At 47.4% G+C, this 18,858-nt stretch overlaps 1 protein-coding gene across 5 annotated transcripts in view; it reads left to right on the top strand.

Moving 5' to 3' along the window:
• The window catches only part of MIER1 (MIER1 transcriptional regulator), a 45,648-nt gene that overhangs the window by 14,857 nt on the left and 11,933 nt on the right, over positions 1 to 18,858 (top strand). For 3 of the 5 annotated variants that reach the window (XM_075424279.1, XM_075424276.1, XM_075424275.1), the window contains 6 exons: positions 5,760 to 5,784; positions 7,162 to 7,307; positions 12,255 to 12,422; positions 15,081 to 15,213; positions 17,627 to 17,691; positions 18,017 to 18,089. In XM_075424279.1, coding sequence (XP_075280394.1) covers positions 7,209 to 7,307; positions 12,255 to 12,422; positions 15,081 to 15,213; positions 17,627 to 17,691; positions 18,017 to 18,089 — 538 coding nt within the window. In that variant the 5' untranslated portion in view covers positions 5,760 to 5,784; positions 7,162 to 7,208. Of the gene's footprint in view, positions 1 to 5,759; positions 5,785 to 7,161; positions 7,308 to 10,828; positions 11,139 to 12,254; positions 12,423 to 15,080; positions 15,214 to 17,626; positions 17,692 to 18,016; positions 18,090 to 18,858 lie in introns of those variants that run through there. The other 2 variants (XM_075424277.1, XM_075424278.1) reach the window with 2 other exon arrangements.

Raw genomic sequence — 18,858 nt, 5'->3', positions numbered from 1 at the left:
GTAGTTCTCTGGGGGCTTGAAGAGGGGAATTGTGTCTTTTCCATCCTGGAAACCTGGAAAGGGTGACAGAAACTTCAGGTGGGACTGAAACAACAGGCTCCAATGTTTATATATAAATCCCATAAAAATCTGTGCACATGCACACGTACATAAACCCATACAAGGTATGTATGAATCTGAAGGATGCTGCATGGCTAAGGGCAGAGGTTGGAGCAGACCCTGCTCTGCTCGTTGAGGGTTTCAGCACAGGAAACCTGCTCTGCCGAAGGGAGGTGGGGGGGTGGATGGTCCCCTTCACACAAGGCTCCTGGACCAACAGCCCTCCTACAGCTACTTCTGGCTGTTGGCAGATCCTTCACACTGGCTGAAAGCAAAGCTCTCCTTTTGGGGTTGGGGTTTTTTTGGCCCTGTGAGAACAGAGCTGCCGCCGTTACACCGTGCTAGATTCTGTTTGCTTGGGTTTGTGCTGGCCTTAATTCACGGTAGAGTGAGTGCTAGCTTTCCCTCAGAACCCCTGCCCTGTCTGGCCGTGCTGTATAGCAGGCAGGCCAGTCTCTAAGCTATTTTTGCTTTTCCACAAGTGCTCTTGTGGGATCACAGTTATTTCTCTGGACACAAACTTAATTCTGGCCTGAGCCTCTTCTTGCTGCCCGCCCTGATGTGTTCAGTTGTGGAGGCTTGGCTCCCTGATGCTCCGGCTATCCCTGGTTTGTACCCCCTTTTTGCTTCCTTCCTTCCTTTCCTTCTGACTCGAGGCTTTTCCCCAGAACTTTCCTTCCCAGGTTGGGCTGGGGCAGAGGAGATGAGCTGGCGGGGAGAGGCTCCGCTTGCCCCGGGCGGGGGCCAGCCAGAACTCCCCCGTGGATTGCCACCGCAGAGCCGAGACTGGCACCGCTGGTCCGTCGGCGCGTGGACTGTGTGCCAGCTGAGACCCCCTTGGAATGCCCCTGGTACATTGAAAAACCGCCAGGGAGTGGTTATTTAGCCTGAGCAATAGTGGTGGCACTAGGTTAGAGAGAAACTGGCCCTGAGAAGTTCCAGTTGTGTCTTGGGCAGAGGGCTTTTGGTCAGCAGGAGTTCTCCTTCCCCTCTGCTCTGCCCTGGGGAGGCCCCATCTGCAGTGCTGTGTCCAGTGCTGGGCTCCCCAGTTCAAGAAAGATGAGGAGCTACTGGAGAGAGTCCAGCGCAGGGCTACGAGGATGAGGAGGGGACTGGAGCATCTCTCCTACGAGGAGAGGCTGAGGGAGCTGGGCTTGTTCAGCCTGGAGAAGAGAAGGCTGCGAGGGGACCTTAGAAATGCCTCTAAATATCTGCAGGGTGGGTGTCAGGAGGACGGGGCCAAGCTCTTTCCAGTGGTGCCCAGCGACAGGACAAGGGGCAACGGGCACAAACTGAAGCAGAGGAAGCTCCAGCTGAAGATGAGGAAGAACTTCTTCCCTCTGAGGGTGACGGAGCACTGGAACAGGCTGCCCAGAGGGGCTGTGGAGTCTCCTTCTCTGGAGATGTTCCAGCTCCGCCTGGACGTGGTGCTGTGCAGCCTGCTCTGGGTGACCCTGCTTTGGCAGGGGGTTGGGCTGGGTGACCCACAGAGGGCCCTGCCAACCCCTGCCCATCCTGGGATTCTGTGATTCTGTAAAAGCCTTCCAGTAGTGCTGCGGTTTTGGTTGCGCAGAAAGATCAGTTTTAAGATGGCGTTTGCAATATTTATTGTTTGCTAAGTAACATGGTTTATCCCTCAGAAGAGATTATCTTCAGGGCTTTCTAGGGTGTTAAATCCAGCTCTCCGTTCCTACGAGGGCGGCCATTTCTGGAACAACCCTTCATCGTGCGTCGTGGGGATGCTTCTTCCCCTCTTGTCCTTGCCGGCTCTGGTTCTGCTTTCCTCTCTCCATCCCGGAGCGACTCGGTGTTCAAGTCACCGGATTTTGGTGAGAGCCAGCAGCGTTGCCACGCGGAGCGGCTGTGTGACGGCCGCAGCTCGCTGGGTGCGAGGGGGTCAGCCCGTGGGCACACCCGAGGGTGGGCTCTGCGCCCCGCTCCCCGCCGGGGCGGGGTGTGTTTGCCGAGGGCTGCACCCACATTGGCACGGCGCGTTCCTTTCGGAGGTGTCACGAGAGAATTATTCAGGAAGCTTTAGTCTTTATTTTAAAACTTTCTAAGTTACTTCATAGCGATGTTTGTCTTAATTTTTCCCTCGCGCTGAACGTGCAGTGTTGTCAGCCAGGAATCAGCAGTTTGAATTCCATTTCCCACCTGTGATTGCTGCGGTGAATGCGTGAAGGCCTTGTTCGTTCGCACCAAGAATTGTGTGTTACCCGCTCTGCCTTACCCAGTTCTGCAAGTTGGTCAGACAAAGAAATAGAGATTACTCACTGCTGGCGGATTTGGATACTCACCTTTAGCTCACAGAATCACAGAATGGTCGGGGTTGGCAGGGACCTCTGTGGGTCACCCAGCCCAACCCCCTGCCCAAGCAGGGTCACCCAGAGCCGGCTGCACAGCACCGCGTCCAGGCGGGGCTGGAATATCTCCAGAGAAGGAGACTCCACAGCCTCCCTGGGCAGCCTGGGCCAGGGCTCCGTCACCCTCAGAGGGAAGAAGTTCTTCCTCGGGTTCAGCTGGAACTTCCCATGCTCCAGTTTGTGCCCATTGCCCCTTGTCCTGTCGCTGGGCACCACTGGAAAGAGCTTGGCCCCGTCCTCCTGACCCCCACCCTGCAGATATTTAGAGGCATTTCTAAGGTCCCCTCACAGCCTTCTCTTCTTCAGGCTGAACAAGCCCAGCTCCCTCAGCCTCTCCTCGCAGGACAGATGCTCCAGTCCCCTCCTCATCCTCGTAGCCCTCCGCTGGACTCTCTCCAGTAGCTCCTCATCTTTTTTGAACTGGGGAGCCCAGCACTGGACACAGCACTGCAGATGGGGCCTCACCAGGGCAGTGTAGAGGAGCTCAGTGTCGGTGGGTAACACTGTGCGCTGGAATGCGTTGAGCTAATCTTTGCAAACAAAGATTTTTAAACTGTAGTCATTAGCGAAACTTCCGATGGCGTTGTGCAGCGGTTTGCAAAAGCGTCGTTAGTGCTCGCCCGCGTAACGGGAGTTTCGGTCTGCGGAGTGGTGCAGGTAGGACTTCCCTTGGCCTTTCTGCGCAGCGCGGCCTGGTGAAGCCAGTACTGCGTGAGACGTGACTGCTGGCGAGTCTGCAGGGATCCCGCACGTGAGCTGAGAACGTGTTTGGATGTTAGTACGTCCTGGTGGAGGACAGGGTGACCATGAGCCAGCAGCGTGCCCTGGGTGCCAAGAAGGCCGATGGGATCCTGGGGTGCATGAGGAGGAGTGTGGGCAGCAGGGCGAGGGAGGTTCTCCTTCCCCTCTGCTCTGCCCTGGGGAGGCCCCATCTGCAGTGCTGTGTCCAGTGCTGGGCTCCCCAGTTCAAGAAAGATGAGGAGCTGCTGGAGAGAGTCCAGTGGAGGGCTACGAGGATGATGAGGGGACTGGAGCATCTCTCCTATGAGGAGAGGCTGAGGGAGCTGGGCTTGTTCAGCCTGGAGAAGAGAAGGCTGAGAGGGGACCTTAGAAATGCCGATAAATATCTGCAGGGTGGGGGTCAGGAGGACGGGGCCAAACTCTTTCCAGTGGTGCCCAGCGACAGGACAAGGGGCAACGGGCACAAACTGAAGCAGAGGAAGCTCCAGCTGAACATGAGGAAGAACCTCTTCCCTCTGAGGGTGCCGGAGCCCTGGCCCAGGCTGCCCAGGGAGGCTGTGGAGTCTCCTTCTCTGGAGATATTCCAGCCCCGCCTGGACAAGGTCCTGTGCAGCCTGCTCTGGGTGACCCTGCTTGGGCAGGGGGTTGGGCTGGGTGACCCACAGAGGGCCCTTCCAACCCCCACCATTCTGTGATTCTCTGTGATTCTGTGATTCTGTCTCCACCTGAAGATGGTATATATATTTTTTTAGGCTGTACAATGTTAGGAGAGCGAAACTTCTTGTCTGTTGTATCTTCTGGCCACCCTTCTGGCAAATATTCAAGATGGTTTTTCACCGCTGGGTACTGCTTTCTGCCTGACCCAGGCAAACAGAGTGGGAGTTTTTATCAGGACATTGTAGACTCTCATAAAATGTCGGCAGATGTCTTAAGTGAGTTTTGGCCATTGATTCCTAAGGTGTATTTCTGCTCACTTTGAAGAGCTGCTAATACAGAGGAACTTCATAATTGCACAGAATTTTTTAAATTTTAGTGTTTGCTTTGCCGCATAGCGAGGCCGGGTGTTTTGGGTGGAAGTGGCTTGTGCCAGTGACCGCTTGGCCTTAGGAGATGAAGTCAAGGAGAAGCCTTTAGAAAATGTTGGGATAATAGTACAAGTTTGTACCTGAGTTTAAATTTACCAGTTTCTAACAGAATAGCTTGTTTTAATTGCGCATGTAGTTCTGGGCGTACAGATGTTGCAGTTCTAGTAGGAGCACAGCCTAGATCTAGTATTGTGCATGCACACAAGTATCTGTCATGACTGTGCAAACTGTGGTTTTCCAAAGCATTCCTGGGCCAGATGCAGGCAGATTTGGATGAAGACAGCATCGTGTGTTGTGTAGGACGAGAGATCCAAGATCCCACACGGCATCTCGGGGTGCAGAAGGCGGCGGGGAAAGGGCTGCTGCGGATCTCTGAAGTAAAAAGCCAGTGGTCAAACTTTGAAAAAACTACTGCATTAGGTCTGTTCCTGGAAATAGGTGAAACATTTGCTTGAATTTTCAAAACAAATGAGGTTTGCGTGTCTCGCGTGCGGATTTCATCCCAGGAGGTTAAAGCCTGGCAAAGTTACAAGCGAGGGAGAGCAGAGTTTTGTGAAAGAAGATGTTTGTTCTGATTATAAACGTAAGGTTACCAAATGTGGTAGGCCAAAGGGTGTCTCTGTTACATCAAGATTGTTGTGGAAGTCTCATTTTTTTCTGTATTTCGAAAAATAGATTTGGTTTTTAGCCTGTGGTCGTATTAATTTGTGTTAGAAATGTACTTGGGAAGAAAGTCCGGCTTGCAAAATAATTTTTGTTGGGTGTTTTTTTTGTTGTTCTCACAGCTGCGTTAGAGATTAAATTGCTTTTTCCTTTTGTTCCTTGAGGAATTCTCGTGGTGAGTTGTGATTACCTTTGAAAAGTGTATGCCTTCATGTAAATAGAACAGAAAATGTGTGTGTTGTGTAGCGTGCAGTTCCAGCCAGGAGGAATAATTTCTCTTCAAACTGTGCTCGCACTGTCGATGTGATCTGGCACATACCTGGGTTGTGGAAGGGGGGATTTGGTACACGGAGTTAGATCAGAGCTGGGTCTGTTAAAAACCAACCAAACACTACTGTTAGTTTGCAGTTTTGTATCAGCAGAAAGAACTGGAAACGGGCAGATAGAGATGGGGAGAAAGTAGTGTCGCCCCATCTGGCAATAGCACTGATTTACACCATACAAAGCTGGCTGCGGAGCTGTAATGCTATTTTCAGAATGAATTAGTACGCTTCATTTTATGCCTTCATCAGCTCCCTTACTGCATCGTGAAATGGGCAGTTATTCCAGTTATTCTTGCTGAAATAGTGCAGCAGTATTGATACATAACGGGGCAAATAAACACAGTTTACCTTCAGTTGCTTCAGCGCGTGTGCTTTATTTGTAAATACGTTATTTGCAGTGATTTGCTTTGTATCAGATGAATTATTGAATTGAGCTTGTACAGCTTCAACATAGAAAAAATAATTTCCTGTGTTTTCTTTTTTAGCCTTCTGTTGAGTCTTCAAGCCCAGGTAAATATTTTTTTAATATTTCCTAAACTTGCGAGGGAAGAGGGCATCCTTGAAAAATGATTTCTGCCGGTCTCCCAGTTAGCAATCTGAGGGTATCGTTTGCTGCTTGGCTCGGTGGCGGTGCTGGTTGAAGGGGTCGCTGCTGGTGGCGTGGCTGCCGTTGGCCTTAGGCTTAAACACAGCACCCAACGCGAAGGTGCTGTGCGCTGGCAGTTAGGGGATACACCGTTGCTGTCTGGTCCTATGCTGAACAGCATCAAGAACAAAAGCAGCAAGGGAAGCAGAATTTTTTCACCTCATTGGATTGCTAAAAATGAGGGGTTTCACGACTTCTGTTTTCAAAGCTGGTTATTTTCTGATGTTCCAGTGTCCCAGAGCTACTGGCTGTCTAGAGTCAGCCGAAGTGTAAATTATGAATATCTGTGGGTTTTTTGTTCGTTTTGGTACCGCTGTACTTAGTGTGATTTATTTCCAAAGTTTTTGGCATCCTACTGGTGGAAAGGCTTTCCAGTAGTTACTTTAGCTGGGCTGCTGTTGTCTCTTGAGCTCCTATTTCTTTCGGAGAAACAATCAATTGCTTTAACACGTCGGACTACAAAGTATGGTGACGCCTTGCAGTCAGCCCCTCCCTCTGGCAGCCGTAGCGTGGGTACAGCTCTTCAAGCCTTGGAAAATGAAATTTAAACTGTCTGTGGAGACAAGTGGAAAAATGTTAGCAAGGTTAGAATGAGCAATCAGGTCTTGCTGAATTACAGAAAAATGCTGCACCTGCCAACCCATTCATCCATTCCTTTGTTTTTCATTGTCATAAAATATAACCAGACTTCTTTACAAAGAGCCATGAAAAAAACTGCACGGGGAAAAATAACTAAGGATTCTGCATCATAAATAAAATCTGCATAACTGTGAAGCTTACTTTAAATTTTGAAAAAAGTCATTAGTCTGCCTTTGTAGTTGTAAACAGAAAGCTTGCAAAGCATCAAGGCAACAACTACCCTCAATTTGTATTTTATGAGTATTTCTGCTCCCAGTAGAACTCTCGATTCAGACAGGTTTACAGCTATTTAGGAACGAAGTCTTCAGAAACTGAACACGTTACAGACATCTTAACTAGGGGCCCTGTGTGCAGGTGTCGAGCGCTTTGGGAAGTGGCTGGTTAAACAGTAGCTCCTGGTTCTCTCTTCTCCTCGCTCAAAGGACAGCTTTCACTGTCCGCCGGTAACCAGATTGGCTTTCCCTAAGATAAATGATGGAGGGATTTCAAGATATTTTAATTTCTCAGTATAACTTGAGTATTAAAATGTCACCAAAATAAAAAACTAAACTCTGTGAGGCCATGATCTAACTAAAAACATTCTTTAAAATGTTTTCTATCAGGAGGTTCAGCAACATCTGATGACCATGAATTTGATCCATCAGCTGATATGCTGGTGCATGACTTTGATGATGAACGGACATTAGAAGAGGAGGAAATGATGGAAGGAGAAACAAACTTCAGTTCTGAAATAGAGGATCTTAACAGGGTAGGTAGCCTTAAGTAGTCCTAAAACATAACCACAGCCCGCAGCCTCACACAAAACACGCACAGGTTTTTTCCCTTATATTTGGAATTGAAAATAAACCACTCCTAAAACACTAACAACAAATAATATAGAGGGGGAAAGAGACTGAGCTAAATTTACAGTTCTCAAAACTTGGGGAAACTGGTACATAAATGCTTAATAATGTGTAACGCTGTGCTTGTTTAGTTTCTTTTTGCATATATGTGCTGGTAGAGGATTTGCATTTTAGAGCTAATATAAATTAAAAGTATGCTCTGACTAAACTTGTATATTCCACTGTTGTTATTTTCTAAAGCACTTACACTTGATTAGTGCATGTGGATTTTGATTTTTTTTTGAAAAATCCCATAATTTTACATTTCTTTCGCATTTTTATACAAACATTTGTACAATACTGTAGGGGAGCGTGTAGGAGTATCTTCAATTTTAAGGCAGAGGAAACAGAGATGCAGGTGGAATGGCTGACCTGAAGCAAAGAGTTGTGAGCAGAGCTGGGATCAGAACTCACAGTTCTTGAGAACAGCGATAAATAAATCTTAAAATGTGTATTTTCTGAAATAATTGCGTATAGGATATATTTGGCATTTTGAAATTATGCTGTCACTTATGTATTGTCTTAAATTACTTCTCAGGCAGGAATAATATTCTTAAATTATAAACTAGGTTTATTATAAATGCAAAGTAGTTTAGATACAGTCTGTGGCCTCATTGGCTGAAAAGGCTTCCAGAACAGATCATTAATGATTCTGAGATGCATATTCGATGTATAAATCTGATTTAGTGTAAGTGATTATGCAGTATGACTTTAAATTAATTCCATGCCGTTAAACTAAATTTTGGGTGTAAATGATAATTTCTTTCTGGCAGTTTCGGGTTTGATATGAAATGGTAAATGTAAAGATAAATAAATAGTCTGGCCAATGTGGCTGTGGGATAGCAGGCCGCGCATCAAGGCTTCCTTTTACCTCTTTTGGTTTTTACTCATGGGTGATAGGCAATCTGAATCTCAAAGCTGGTGTCAAGACAAGGGCTCTCCTGTCTCCTGCTTTGCCCCAGCGTTTCCACGTATTAGTGCAGATTTCCTCCAGGCTGTGAGTGTGCCTGATTCACGAGTTCAGCTCCTCCAGCGGCCAGCTGGCGGTCGGGTTTTGCAGAAGCGTTTTTGAACCTTAATGGTTTCGCTCCTGACTCAGAAAACCTACACCTTCCTCTGAGGGTGAGGATCTTTTCTACTTGTTGGTCGAAACTCTGGTGAATCTGAAATGCGTTAGCACTTGAGGTTGAGCAGCATCCTGCGTTTGTGCAGGTATGTGTGTGCAGGATCACAGAATCCCAGGATGGGCAGGGTGGGCAGGGACCTCTGTGGGTCACCCAGCCCAACCCCCTGCCCAAGCAGGGTCACCCAGAGCAGGGGGCACAGCACCGCGGCCAGGGGGGTCTTGAACATCTCCAGAGAAGGAGACTCCACAGCCTCCCTGGGCAGCCTGTTCCAGGTCTCCATCACCCTCAGAGGGAAGAAGTTCTTCCTCGGGTTCAGCTGGAAAACACACATTTCTGTCTAAATGGCAGTAGCCTGTCTGCGGCTCGCGGCCTGCAGTCCCCTCTCTGCTGCTCTGGTGTAGGAGAAGTGCAGTTCCCTGAGAGCAGAGCAGTACCTGCGGGGCATCAGAAGTATTGGATTTGGTGGCTCTCAGCGATATTTCTTGAAAGGTAAGAGCTTTCCTTGAGCAGGAAGGTCGTCTGCGAGGTGGGACAGCAGGTTGCCTTTGGTCAGGTCCACACATGTGTTCAGTAGTACTGTTTTCGTCGGTAGGAGCATCTCTACCAGGTAGAGCTCCTACTCTGAGCTCAAAGCCCCAGCTGGAGGCAGGGTGACGTGGAGGGTCTGGCGAGCGTGAGGCCGGGTTCTGTACCTTGGTGCTGCGCTGTCTGCGGGCAGAGCGCTGCTGGGTGGTGGGTGCTGGCTTCCTGGGTGCCGCTGGGGAGAGGGAGCCCTGGCCCAGGCTGCCCAGAGGGGCTGTGGAGCCTCCTTCTCTGGAGATATTCCAGCCCCACCTGGACGCGGTGCTGTGCAGCCGGCTCTGGGTGACCCTGCTTGGGCAGGGGTTGGGCTGGGTGTCCCCAGAGGTCCCTTCCAACCCCGACCATTCTGTGATTCTGGAGCATCGCGGGTGCTGTGCGCGCTGCCTCCCGGCACCGCTTTACAGATTATTAAGCTTTTGACTCCCCCCCCCTTTTCTCGTTTGTTGTTTGATATCATCACTTGGTTTCTCCTTTTGGGGACCCCCTTTTCAGGGAGGGCTCTTGGGTTTTCTGAGGGTTGTGCACCAGCATCCTCTTGCCTGTCAAGGAGAGCAGCGTACACGGAGGCAGGCAGGGCTTCTCCCAAACACTCCTCCAGCCTCTAGCAGGGTGCGGTGCAGGCACCTATGGCAGAGATGCTGTCTCTTTGTCTGTAGCGCCTGTCAGTCTTGGGTTTCCTCCTCCCATGGATCTGTCCGTTTTATTTTTAACCTCGGTAGCCTGGGCGTCCTCGAGGCCTGTGGCAGCGCTGGGCGGCTCATTCCGTGTGAGAAACACGTGTGGGTTCTCAGAGCTGTTCTGTGTTCCCTCCGGGGGCTGCCCCGGAGCTCCGCAGTCAGCAGAGCGTAGAGTAGAGCCGTCTCTGTTGGCCTTCTCTGTGCCGCTCAGAGACGGCTCTGTCCCGTCGCTGCCCCTCACCTCCGCTCCAGGCGCACGAGTCAGAGTCCATTTCTTCTTCTTAAACATCTTCCATACAGGGAATTTCCATGTCCTTGATAAGACTTGGTACTTTCTTAACCTTTGCTATTTTTGCAATATCCTGAAATGATGCAGGAATTGTGATTTGTATTTTATCATGGGGAGTCACTGACCCTTGGGGCTTTTTGAATTGTGATGGAGTGTTTGAAGTGAAGAGGCTCTACCTAAGAAAAATGTTGTAAATACAATACCACTTTTCTGGGTAACATATCATAATATGCTCATTACATCGTTCACACAGACCTACAAATTGTTGTAAATGTTCTTGTGAATCCTCAGTCTGTATCTACAAATGGGATAGTGGTGAGGAGCGCTTAGTGAAAGTATGTTCCTTTCCAAAACGGACTGGAGAACGTTTGTTTGGGTAATTGTGAACAGGATTTTTCTGATAGCTGTACTGTCAGGTTTTAATTAAGATCACAGTCCTGTCATGTTGGCTGTGTCAGTAAAATATTAGTTCCCCACTTCTAAGAGTTCTTTCCATAAAGTGAGAACGCTGGGGACCAAGAAGTCAGGAGGGAAGGGGAGGGTGTTTAGGTCCACCTAGTCTGCATCTGCTCTGTGTGTAGCTTAACCCAAGAGTAGACCCGTAAGTGGTAGAATGGCTTAGTTCTTTGAAGTAAAATAAAATAAAATACACAGACAACAAGTACCAGTAACCCCTGTGTAACTCTTATTTTCACACAGCAGAACTAACTCCCCTTGCCTGTTGTAATTGGCGTCGTTAGTGTGCTTCCAGAAACCAGAGGTGTGTTGATCCGTGGAGGCCCTGAGGAAAGGAGGTCGCTGGAGGAAGTCTAGGGTCGGCTGATAACTAAAAAAATCTGATTATCAGCTGAGATGTACATTACTTACTAAGAAGAAATGTTTGGAGCAGGCAGAGACCTCTAAATAATGAACAAAGGATTTCTTCTTGTGAGAGAGAGAATTTTAAAATGCTCTCTGAAAGTTTCTGCGATGAAACATCTGGTTAGTGATGCCGTATGCTGCCCCTGAAAGCTGGACACTCAGGTATTAAAAGTAATAAAATAAGTAATTTTCAGTTCATAGTTTTTATTAATCAAGTGAATGCAATTGATAACAGTTTGGGAGCCACTAAATTTGAGAACTGACTATATAATTTGAAATGTCTCTTCAGGGTGGACCAGCACTCTAAATATAAAGAATTTTAAATGTACACGTATTTTAGCAGGTTTGCTTCCAGCTGCGGATGCTTTTGTAGACAGCTAGCTTAAAATGCATATGAATCTGTAAACATTACTGCTGTCTTCACCTGGATATCAGGTGATCCTGAATGTAAGCTGATCCCTCACCTGCATCCAACCCCTCGTTTTTTGTTCTGCCCAGAAAGGGGAGAGGCACAGAGGGACGGAGAGCTGCGTTTCGGGTGTAATTTTATATTCAAAGCCAGGCTTGCAGAACTCCATAGAACTGTCCCTGTAGCTCAGCACCCCAAAGGAAGGTTAAACTCCATGTTCAAGCCAGGTACTGCAAGTTCTGCTCCTTATTCTACTGAATTCTTGCAGACCTTGCAAAACCCACTGCCTTGCACTAGGACAAGTTCCTGCCTGCAGAAACTGTCAGGATCTTAGCTGTCTGTGTGAAGCCGTTGCTGCTGACACACATTTTCTCTGCTTTTTTCCACAAATACGTACAAATTACTACCATTTTTCAGGTAGTTTTTGGGTGGTGAAGGGAATGCCGAGATGTGTGCCGGTGAGGAGCGTGTTCGCTCTGCGTGCTGAAGGGTACGATGCCAGCAGACGTACCCTGCCACACCGCAGCGCTGGTGTTTTGGCCGAGTAGTAGTACCCGAGTACCAAGGGGGGGATGGGGCAGCTTTGTGGCCCCGTTGAGAGACTGCTGGTACCTGAGGTCTGCTGTAAACTTGTAAAGGATTGGGAAATAAAAAGTTCCCCTGCATAAAGCCCACACATTTTTCTCAGGAGCCGACACTTCGGAGTTGGGCTGTCCGTTCGTTTTGTAGTGGCTGTTCCTCGTACGCGCGGTCCTCAGGTGCCTGGCTTTGCCGTCCTGTGGTTACAGTGCACACCTTGAAGCTGTCGAGCAGGCGTGGGCTGTGAAATCTTTCTGTTAAATCTCAAACTTTGTTTGGGTGTTTCTCAGGAAAGTGACATGCCGATCCAGGAGCTGCTTAGCCGCTATGGCTATGACGGTACCATTCCACTCCAAGAAGATGATGATGATGAAGACGACGAAGAAGAGGAGGAGGACGGAGAAGACGATGACGATGTCGATAATGATGACAACAGTGGCTGTAGTGGTGAAAACAAAGTAAGTGTTTACACTAATCAGAAACTGATTTTCGTTCAGCCGTTCTGTACTAGGCAACCACTCAACGTGCCAGATCGTGGCAGAAGTAATTCATAATGTCGTTGATTCCAGATGCTCTGTGTACTGAACGCTGTTTATTCTTAATTATCCATCTGCACTTCTCTTCATTGCTCTTCATCTGTGTCATTCCACACTGTTGCTGCAGCAAATTAGGGTACATGTATCTGTACAGCATCATGTGAGAAGGAGTGGGAACAGCCCTTCAGAAAGAGTCTGACTTCAGAACTGAAGTTTGAAGTGCCGGAAGGCAGCTTCGTAGATGCGGCTGAGTGCTCGTTTCAAGACAAAAAGCTGATCTACTGAAACTCAGCAGTGGAATTGAATTAAATGTGTCTCTGAGTACTGGAGGTGGCTGCAAGTTTGCTAGCTTTAGCAAGTTAAATTGCACTTTTTCAGCCTGGCAGCCCTGGTGGTACTTAAATTGTAAACTGAATCTAATGCATCAAGTGACTTTGCAAAATGTATAGTTTTGAACTTCGCATCTTTAAAATCCTGTTCTGTGTGCTCTTAAAATAAATTTTCTGATTTTACAAGAGTCCTTTCTACTTGTGTATGTCATACATAAATGTACCAATCCTGTCCTGTCATGGACGCAGCTGTAACTTCTCCGTTACCGGGAGCATTCAGAGCTGCATCGTGAATGCTATTAAAATCTGAAACCCTTTGTATTGTCAGTAACAAAAAAGCTCAGGCATTAATGGAAGTTGCATTACCTCATCTGGCTTTAAAAAGGGTGCATTTTGTTCTTTGGTATCTTACCCATTTTGGAGTCTCTGGAGTGCGACGCAGAGATGAGGAATGATATATCTCTTTCCGAAAATGAAGTTCTTGGGGTTTACAAACTCCCTTGACAGATGCTGAAAAAGATGCTATTTGTGTGGGTTGAATGGTTCAAAAAGAAGAAAGATTCCTGGTTCTGTTACATGGGAAAAGGCTCAAGAAGCTGGAGAGGGGTTACATAACCTGAAGTATATGAAATGAAGACACAAAAGTGGTTTATTTTGTTGCGTGTGGTGATGTTCCCAAAGTCTCACTGGTTTCTTGTGACCTCGCTCCTTAATCGCTTCCTGACACAACTTCCATCTTCTGCGTTCTCACGACCTCCTCTGCAGCTCGCCAGTTCTGTTCCTGGCTGGTTTAACAGACTGCCGAGCTTGGCTCTCAAATGGAAGAATCCTCAGCGTCAGTCACTGCTGTTAGCAGCGCGAGGACTCGTCCTCGTCCCTCCGTGGGGCACTGGCGCTTTGGAGCGCTGCAGAAGCCGGCGTGTTCCTGCCCATCAGCAGCCAGGGTTCACGGCCTGGCACCGCAGGCACAGCCCGGGGGTGAGCCTGACTGCGGGCCTGGCACTGGGTTGGACTGGATGTGCGTGTTCGCCCGTGCCACCCCAGTTCACAGAATCACAGAATCACAGAATAGTAGGGATTGGAAGGGACCTCTGTGGGTCATCTAGTCCAACCCTCCTGCTGAAGCAGGGTCACCTACAGCAGGCTGCACAGGACCTTGTCCAGGCGGGTCTTGAATATCTCCAGAGAAGGAGACTCCACAGCCTCCCTGGGCAGCCTGGGCCAGTTCGACAGGGCTGGAGCAAGGCTGGTGGGGAGCGCTGACCTGTTGTGAGTACGAAAGGGTGCAGAAATGAGAGCTCCGAAATGCTTGGCTGCTCTTCGCAGAGAGGCTGTAAAATACATCTGTGGGGGCGGAATAATTTTATAAATCATTCAAGCTTTCTCTGTGAGTGCTCGTCTTTCTACAGCTTATGTAGCTGTACTGCACTTAGCGATTTTCTATTTTTACTCTGCTTTAAGCTGCACATGTGATAATACTCTGGTTGCTGGTGAAGGTGCGCATAAACACGAGCTGTGCCTGCTGCCTCTGTGGTAGAACCAGCAAGCGTGAGTGCTTACAACATCGTCAGAAAACCCATATGATGTATTGACAACATGCGTTGAAAGAGAAAACACCAATATATTTTTTTAACCTTTGTCATTTTAATTTTCCTTAATTGTAATAGTTCCCATAGTTGTTGTGGTTTGTCATCTAATAAAGAAGCTTGTTCCCATTTTTGATCTTTTAATAACTCGCTGTACATACTGGAGTCTACTGATGCACTATTTCTGTGGGGTTGGACCACACTCTTGACATTAACATTTATGGAAGGTACCATTTCCGTTTGATTGAGAAAGGTATAGCCAGTAAATAATTCCTCCCCTTTTTTATTGAAAATTCATAAGGAAGGGTTTTAAAGACCGAAGTAAAATTTAAGGTTAAATGAAATTAAATGAAAACTGCAAGAATTTGCTTGACTGATTTAAAAAACTAGGCATGACATTTAATCGTGGTTCATATTTCTGATTTGTATGTTAGAGTCTATGTGTTAAATTGATCTGCTTAAAATCCTGGTCAATAAATAATAACGATGTGTTTACACATCTGTGGTGGCTCAGTCTGGACAGGCCACAATCTATGCAGTCACTTCAAGTCAGATGAAAGATATTTGGGTTTGATATATTGACAATTTTGGACAAAATATTGCCAAAAAAGCATTTGTCACACAGGAGGGATAGCTGATCTCCTGTTTGTTGTTTTATATTTAAGGAGGAGACCATAAAAGATTCGTCTGGTCAGGAAGACGAGACACAGTCATCTAATGACGACCCAGCACCCTCTGTTGCTTCTCAAGATCCGCAGGAGATAATTCGCCCTCGTCGATGTAAATATTTTGATACAAGTAGGTACAGTCTAGTGCTACGCACAGTAATCTCAACACGATTGACCTTTGGTTAAGAACAACTCTAGTTAACATAGTATTCTGTGTCCGAAATGTGCATGTTGATACCTAGAAACGTTTATTCGTTCTCTTTCATAACACTGCTTTTGATCATCGTTATGCTCAAAATAACAGGCAACAAAAACGCCCTGTTTATAGCTGGGTGCTACATTTTCCCTGCAGATGAGGGACTCTGTATAGGGACAGCAGATATCCTCTCTGCTTGAAAGAAAGGATTCAATTTGTGGAAAAATCTAAATTTCTACAGTTTTGAAAAAGCAGCATCTCAGACAGTGTAAATCCTTTCCTGACACTGCTCCGAGTGTTGTAACAGTCCAGTTTATGATCCTGCAAACTGGTTTGTGTAGATGTGCCCACTGGAAGAGTCCAGGTGTGGTAAATGACTTGAATCCCAGAATCCCAGCATGGTGGGGGTTGGCAGGGCCCTCTGTGGGTCACCCAGCCCAACCCCCTGCCCAAGCAGGGTCACCCAGAGCAGGCTGCACAGCACCGCGTCCAGGCGGGGCTGGAATATCTCCAGAGAAGGAGACTCCACAGCCTCCCTGGGCAGCCTGGGCCAGGGCTCCGTCACCCTCAGAGGGAAGAAGTTCTTCCTCGGGTTCAGCTGGAACTTCCCATGCTCCAGTTTGTGCCCGTTGCCCCTTGTCCTGTCGCTGGGCACCACGAGTATGACTGAGTATGGTATTACCTTGCCGTCGTAGTTTCAGCTGCCAGTTTAGACCAAGGACATAGGTAAAAATATTTGCAAGGGGGAAATGCACTGTTCCAACTGGAGAATTGCAGCACGGCGCGTGATTATCACGACAAGGCCTGGTGACACCGGGTTATGTACTCATTCGAAGAAGATGAGGGTCCAGCTGAAGGAAAAAGTAAAAACTGAATTTTACTGGAAATAGAACCTCAGGTTCCTTCAAGATAGCCAATACAGAAAACGAAAGCACTGAAACCTGAAAAAGGCCAAGAGATTGTTAAACCTGAAATAACTTAGGGGGAGATAATGACGAAGAAAATTTGCTTCAAGAATTCTCCATTTGGTCCTGTTGCCAGCATTGTGGACTGATGATTTTCTCTCTTGTTTTGTTTAAAAATTGGTTGGAGACTGTAGAGCTAGTGTTACGTAGCTGTCCCTTTAGACAGCTCTTATTTCTGTGGCAAACTTACTGGATGGGATCTGAACCTTTGAGTCTGGAGCTGTCAGCAGGGCTGTGTGGACAACAGACACTTTTCCTTTCTTCGGTGGAAGTGACTGTCGCCAGCGTTTGAGTTCCTGCCGTTCTGTGTCTTAACAAACACAAGTTAAAGCAAAGGTTCCTTGCGATACCTTGTGCTTGATACTTGTTAGCCATAACATTGCCAAAGTGCAATTTTCTGATGTAGTTTATTGTAATCCAGAAATGCCCAGGAACCTCAGCGTGTAGCTCTGCACACGATTGCAAATATCTGAAATGAACTCCGTTTTATGAACACAGTACTAGCATTAGCATAATGCAAGTGCATTGTGTTAGGTTTGGGGATTTTGGCAAGCTGTGTGTAGAATGTAATTTAATGTACAAATCATTTTAGTGCTGATACTGTCACATGCTGTACATAAACCGGATATTGCAGTTGCTGTCTGTATATTGTGAAAGGCACCTAGCCTGTATCGTAAAGGGCTAAAAATTCACGTCAGTCCTTATCCAAAATAATCTGTTTTAAACGCTGCCGTGCACCTCTGAGCAGTACATCCAAGCCTGCTCAATCCCAGCAAGGCTGAGAAAAGCCCACGTGCAGATGTCTTGCACCTTGTGCTGTGGTCTGCCTTAAATTCAGCGGCAGCTGCCGTAAGGCAGAAGAACAGCAGCGACTGAGCGGGGAGCTCGGTGGAAATGGTGCTGTAACGCACGTGTGGGTGCTGAACGGCCCCGTGAAAACACTTTCAGAAGGTAACTGGTTGTAGTCAGCTGGGATGTGGATTGTCTCCACTGCTTCCAAGCTGGGTGAGGGAAAGAAAGCACATTTCAGTTAGGTGGTAGTAAAGTTGATGGATGTACACATTTGTGCTGGAGCTTTTCAGAGCCCGTTGTGTATCGTAATCCATTCGAAAGGTGAACGCTGGGTGGGTCATTTCTGAAAGCTGTCAATACTGGAACATTTTGTATTGTCAGGAAAAGTGCTGTGTTTGATCAGGTGGCGGTGAGGAGGAGCTGGAGGCTGGGGGCCGGGAGGGTGGGCTGACGGCCCCGTGCCCATGCCGCGGTGCGCCGGGGAGCGGGCTGTCACCTCCCAGCCCCTCGCTCAGCTTCGCCGGAGGTGGGCGCGCGCGTGGGCCCCGTCACAGCTCGTTCCCTGTAAACGTTTGAACAATTTCTTGTAGATAGCGAAATAGAAGAGGAGTCCGAAGAAGACGAAGATTATATTCCCTCAGAAGACTGGAAAAAGGTAAATACGAAGTGCTGTTAACAAAGCCTGTATTTCATGAATGATGAGTTAGTCTGTTACCTAGTAACTCCGAGCTCTAGAGATCACCCAAATCCTCTCCATTTCTTCCTCATAAATGTTAGCGTTTTGACAGGAAGAAGTGTTAAAGACCTCCCCAAGTAGTCAAAAATCCATTTCCATGTAGTGCCCGTTAACTGTATTTTTAGATTGTGAATAATGAAAGTTTTAAGGGGTGAAAAAAAAAATGTGGTCATTGTCTTGTTTGCTAACAAAACCCATCACATCTGTGGTTGCTTAACTTCTTGTTTCTGTTACTTCAAAACAGGAAATCATGGTGGGCTCTATGTTTCAAGCTGAAATTCCAGCTGGCGTATGCAAATACAAAGAGAATGAAAAAGGTGAGCCTTGGCACTATTACCATTACCGCTGCGTTTGAGGTTATTTTCTGATGGGGGGACGTAAAAGATTTGATTGATGTCGTGGGTCTTGCAAAATAAAAGAGCTCCTTCAAGTGAAAAATAGAACCATCATCTCAAACTGTAGTTCATCCTGTACTTCACCACCAGAGCTTGAGTCTTAGGAAAAGAAGGATGATGTTGCTGGCCTCTTGCCTATCAAACCCTTGTGTTCCAGTTTGGTAATGTACACAAGCTTTCTATGCAGCTTCTGCTCACCTCTTCGTCTAGTGTATTTACTTTATGTAAAACAAAATAGATAATAAAGAAATCGTGTTGCTGGAATTGGTTTAACATGCTAAAAGAGGCAAAATAGTACCAGCAGCTTTGACTTTCACATTTGATGACTCTTCAGTCAGCGTTAAAGAACCTCTTGTTCTACTTTTGGGGTTTTTTCCAGGAGCTTTTTACCCTCTCACAACCAGAGCCTTTGGCTGTATGCTGTCAGTGTAATCAAGTCAGGAAAGGTAGACCCAGTTCAAACCCAGCTGTGAGCTTAAAAGCAGCGTGTTTTCCTGCTCGTTCAGCCCATTGCTAAGAATTTGTTTACCCATAGTTGGAGACTGGCTTTTGTAGTTTTAAGGTTAGTTTTCAAGCTAACCAGGACGAAACTTGGTGCCTTCCTAGAATCCAAGTGTATACTCAGGGAGTAGCAATGGTCTTGCTGCGAGCTCCAGGTTGCAGCAGCTGCGCCGTAGCCAGATCTAGGTAG

This window comes from Opisthocomus hoazin, chromosome 6, assembly GCF_030867145.1.
Source record: "Opisthocomus hoazin isolate bOpiHoa1 chromosome 6, bOpiHoa1.hap1, whole genome shotgun sequence".
NCBI lineage: Eukaryota > Metazoa > Chordata > Aves > Opisthocomiformes > Opisthocomidae > Opisthocomus > Opisthocomus hoazin.
This window is presented reverse-complemented; position numbering and strand designations above follow the sequence as displayed.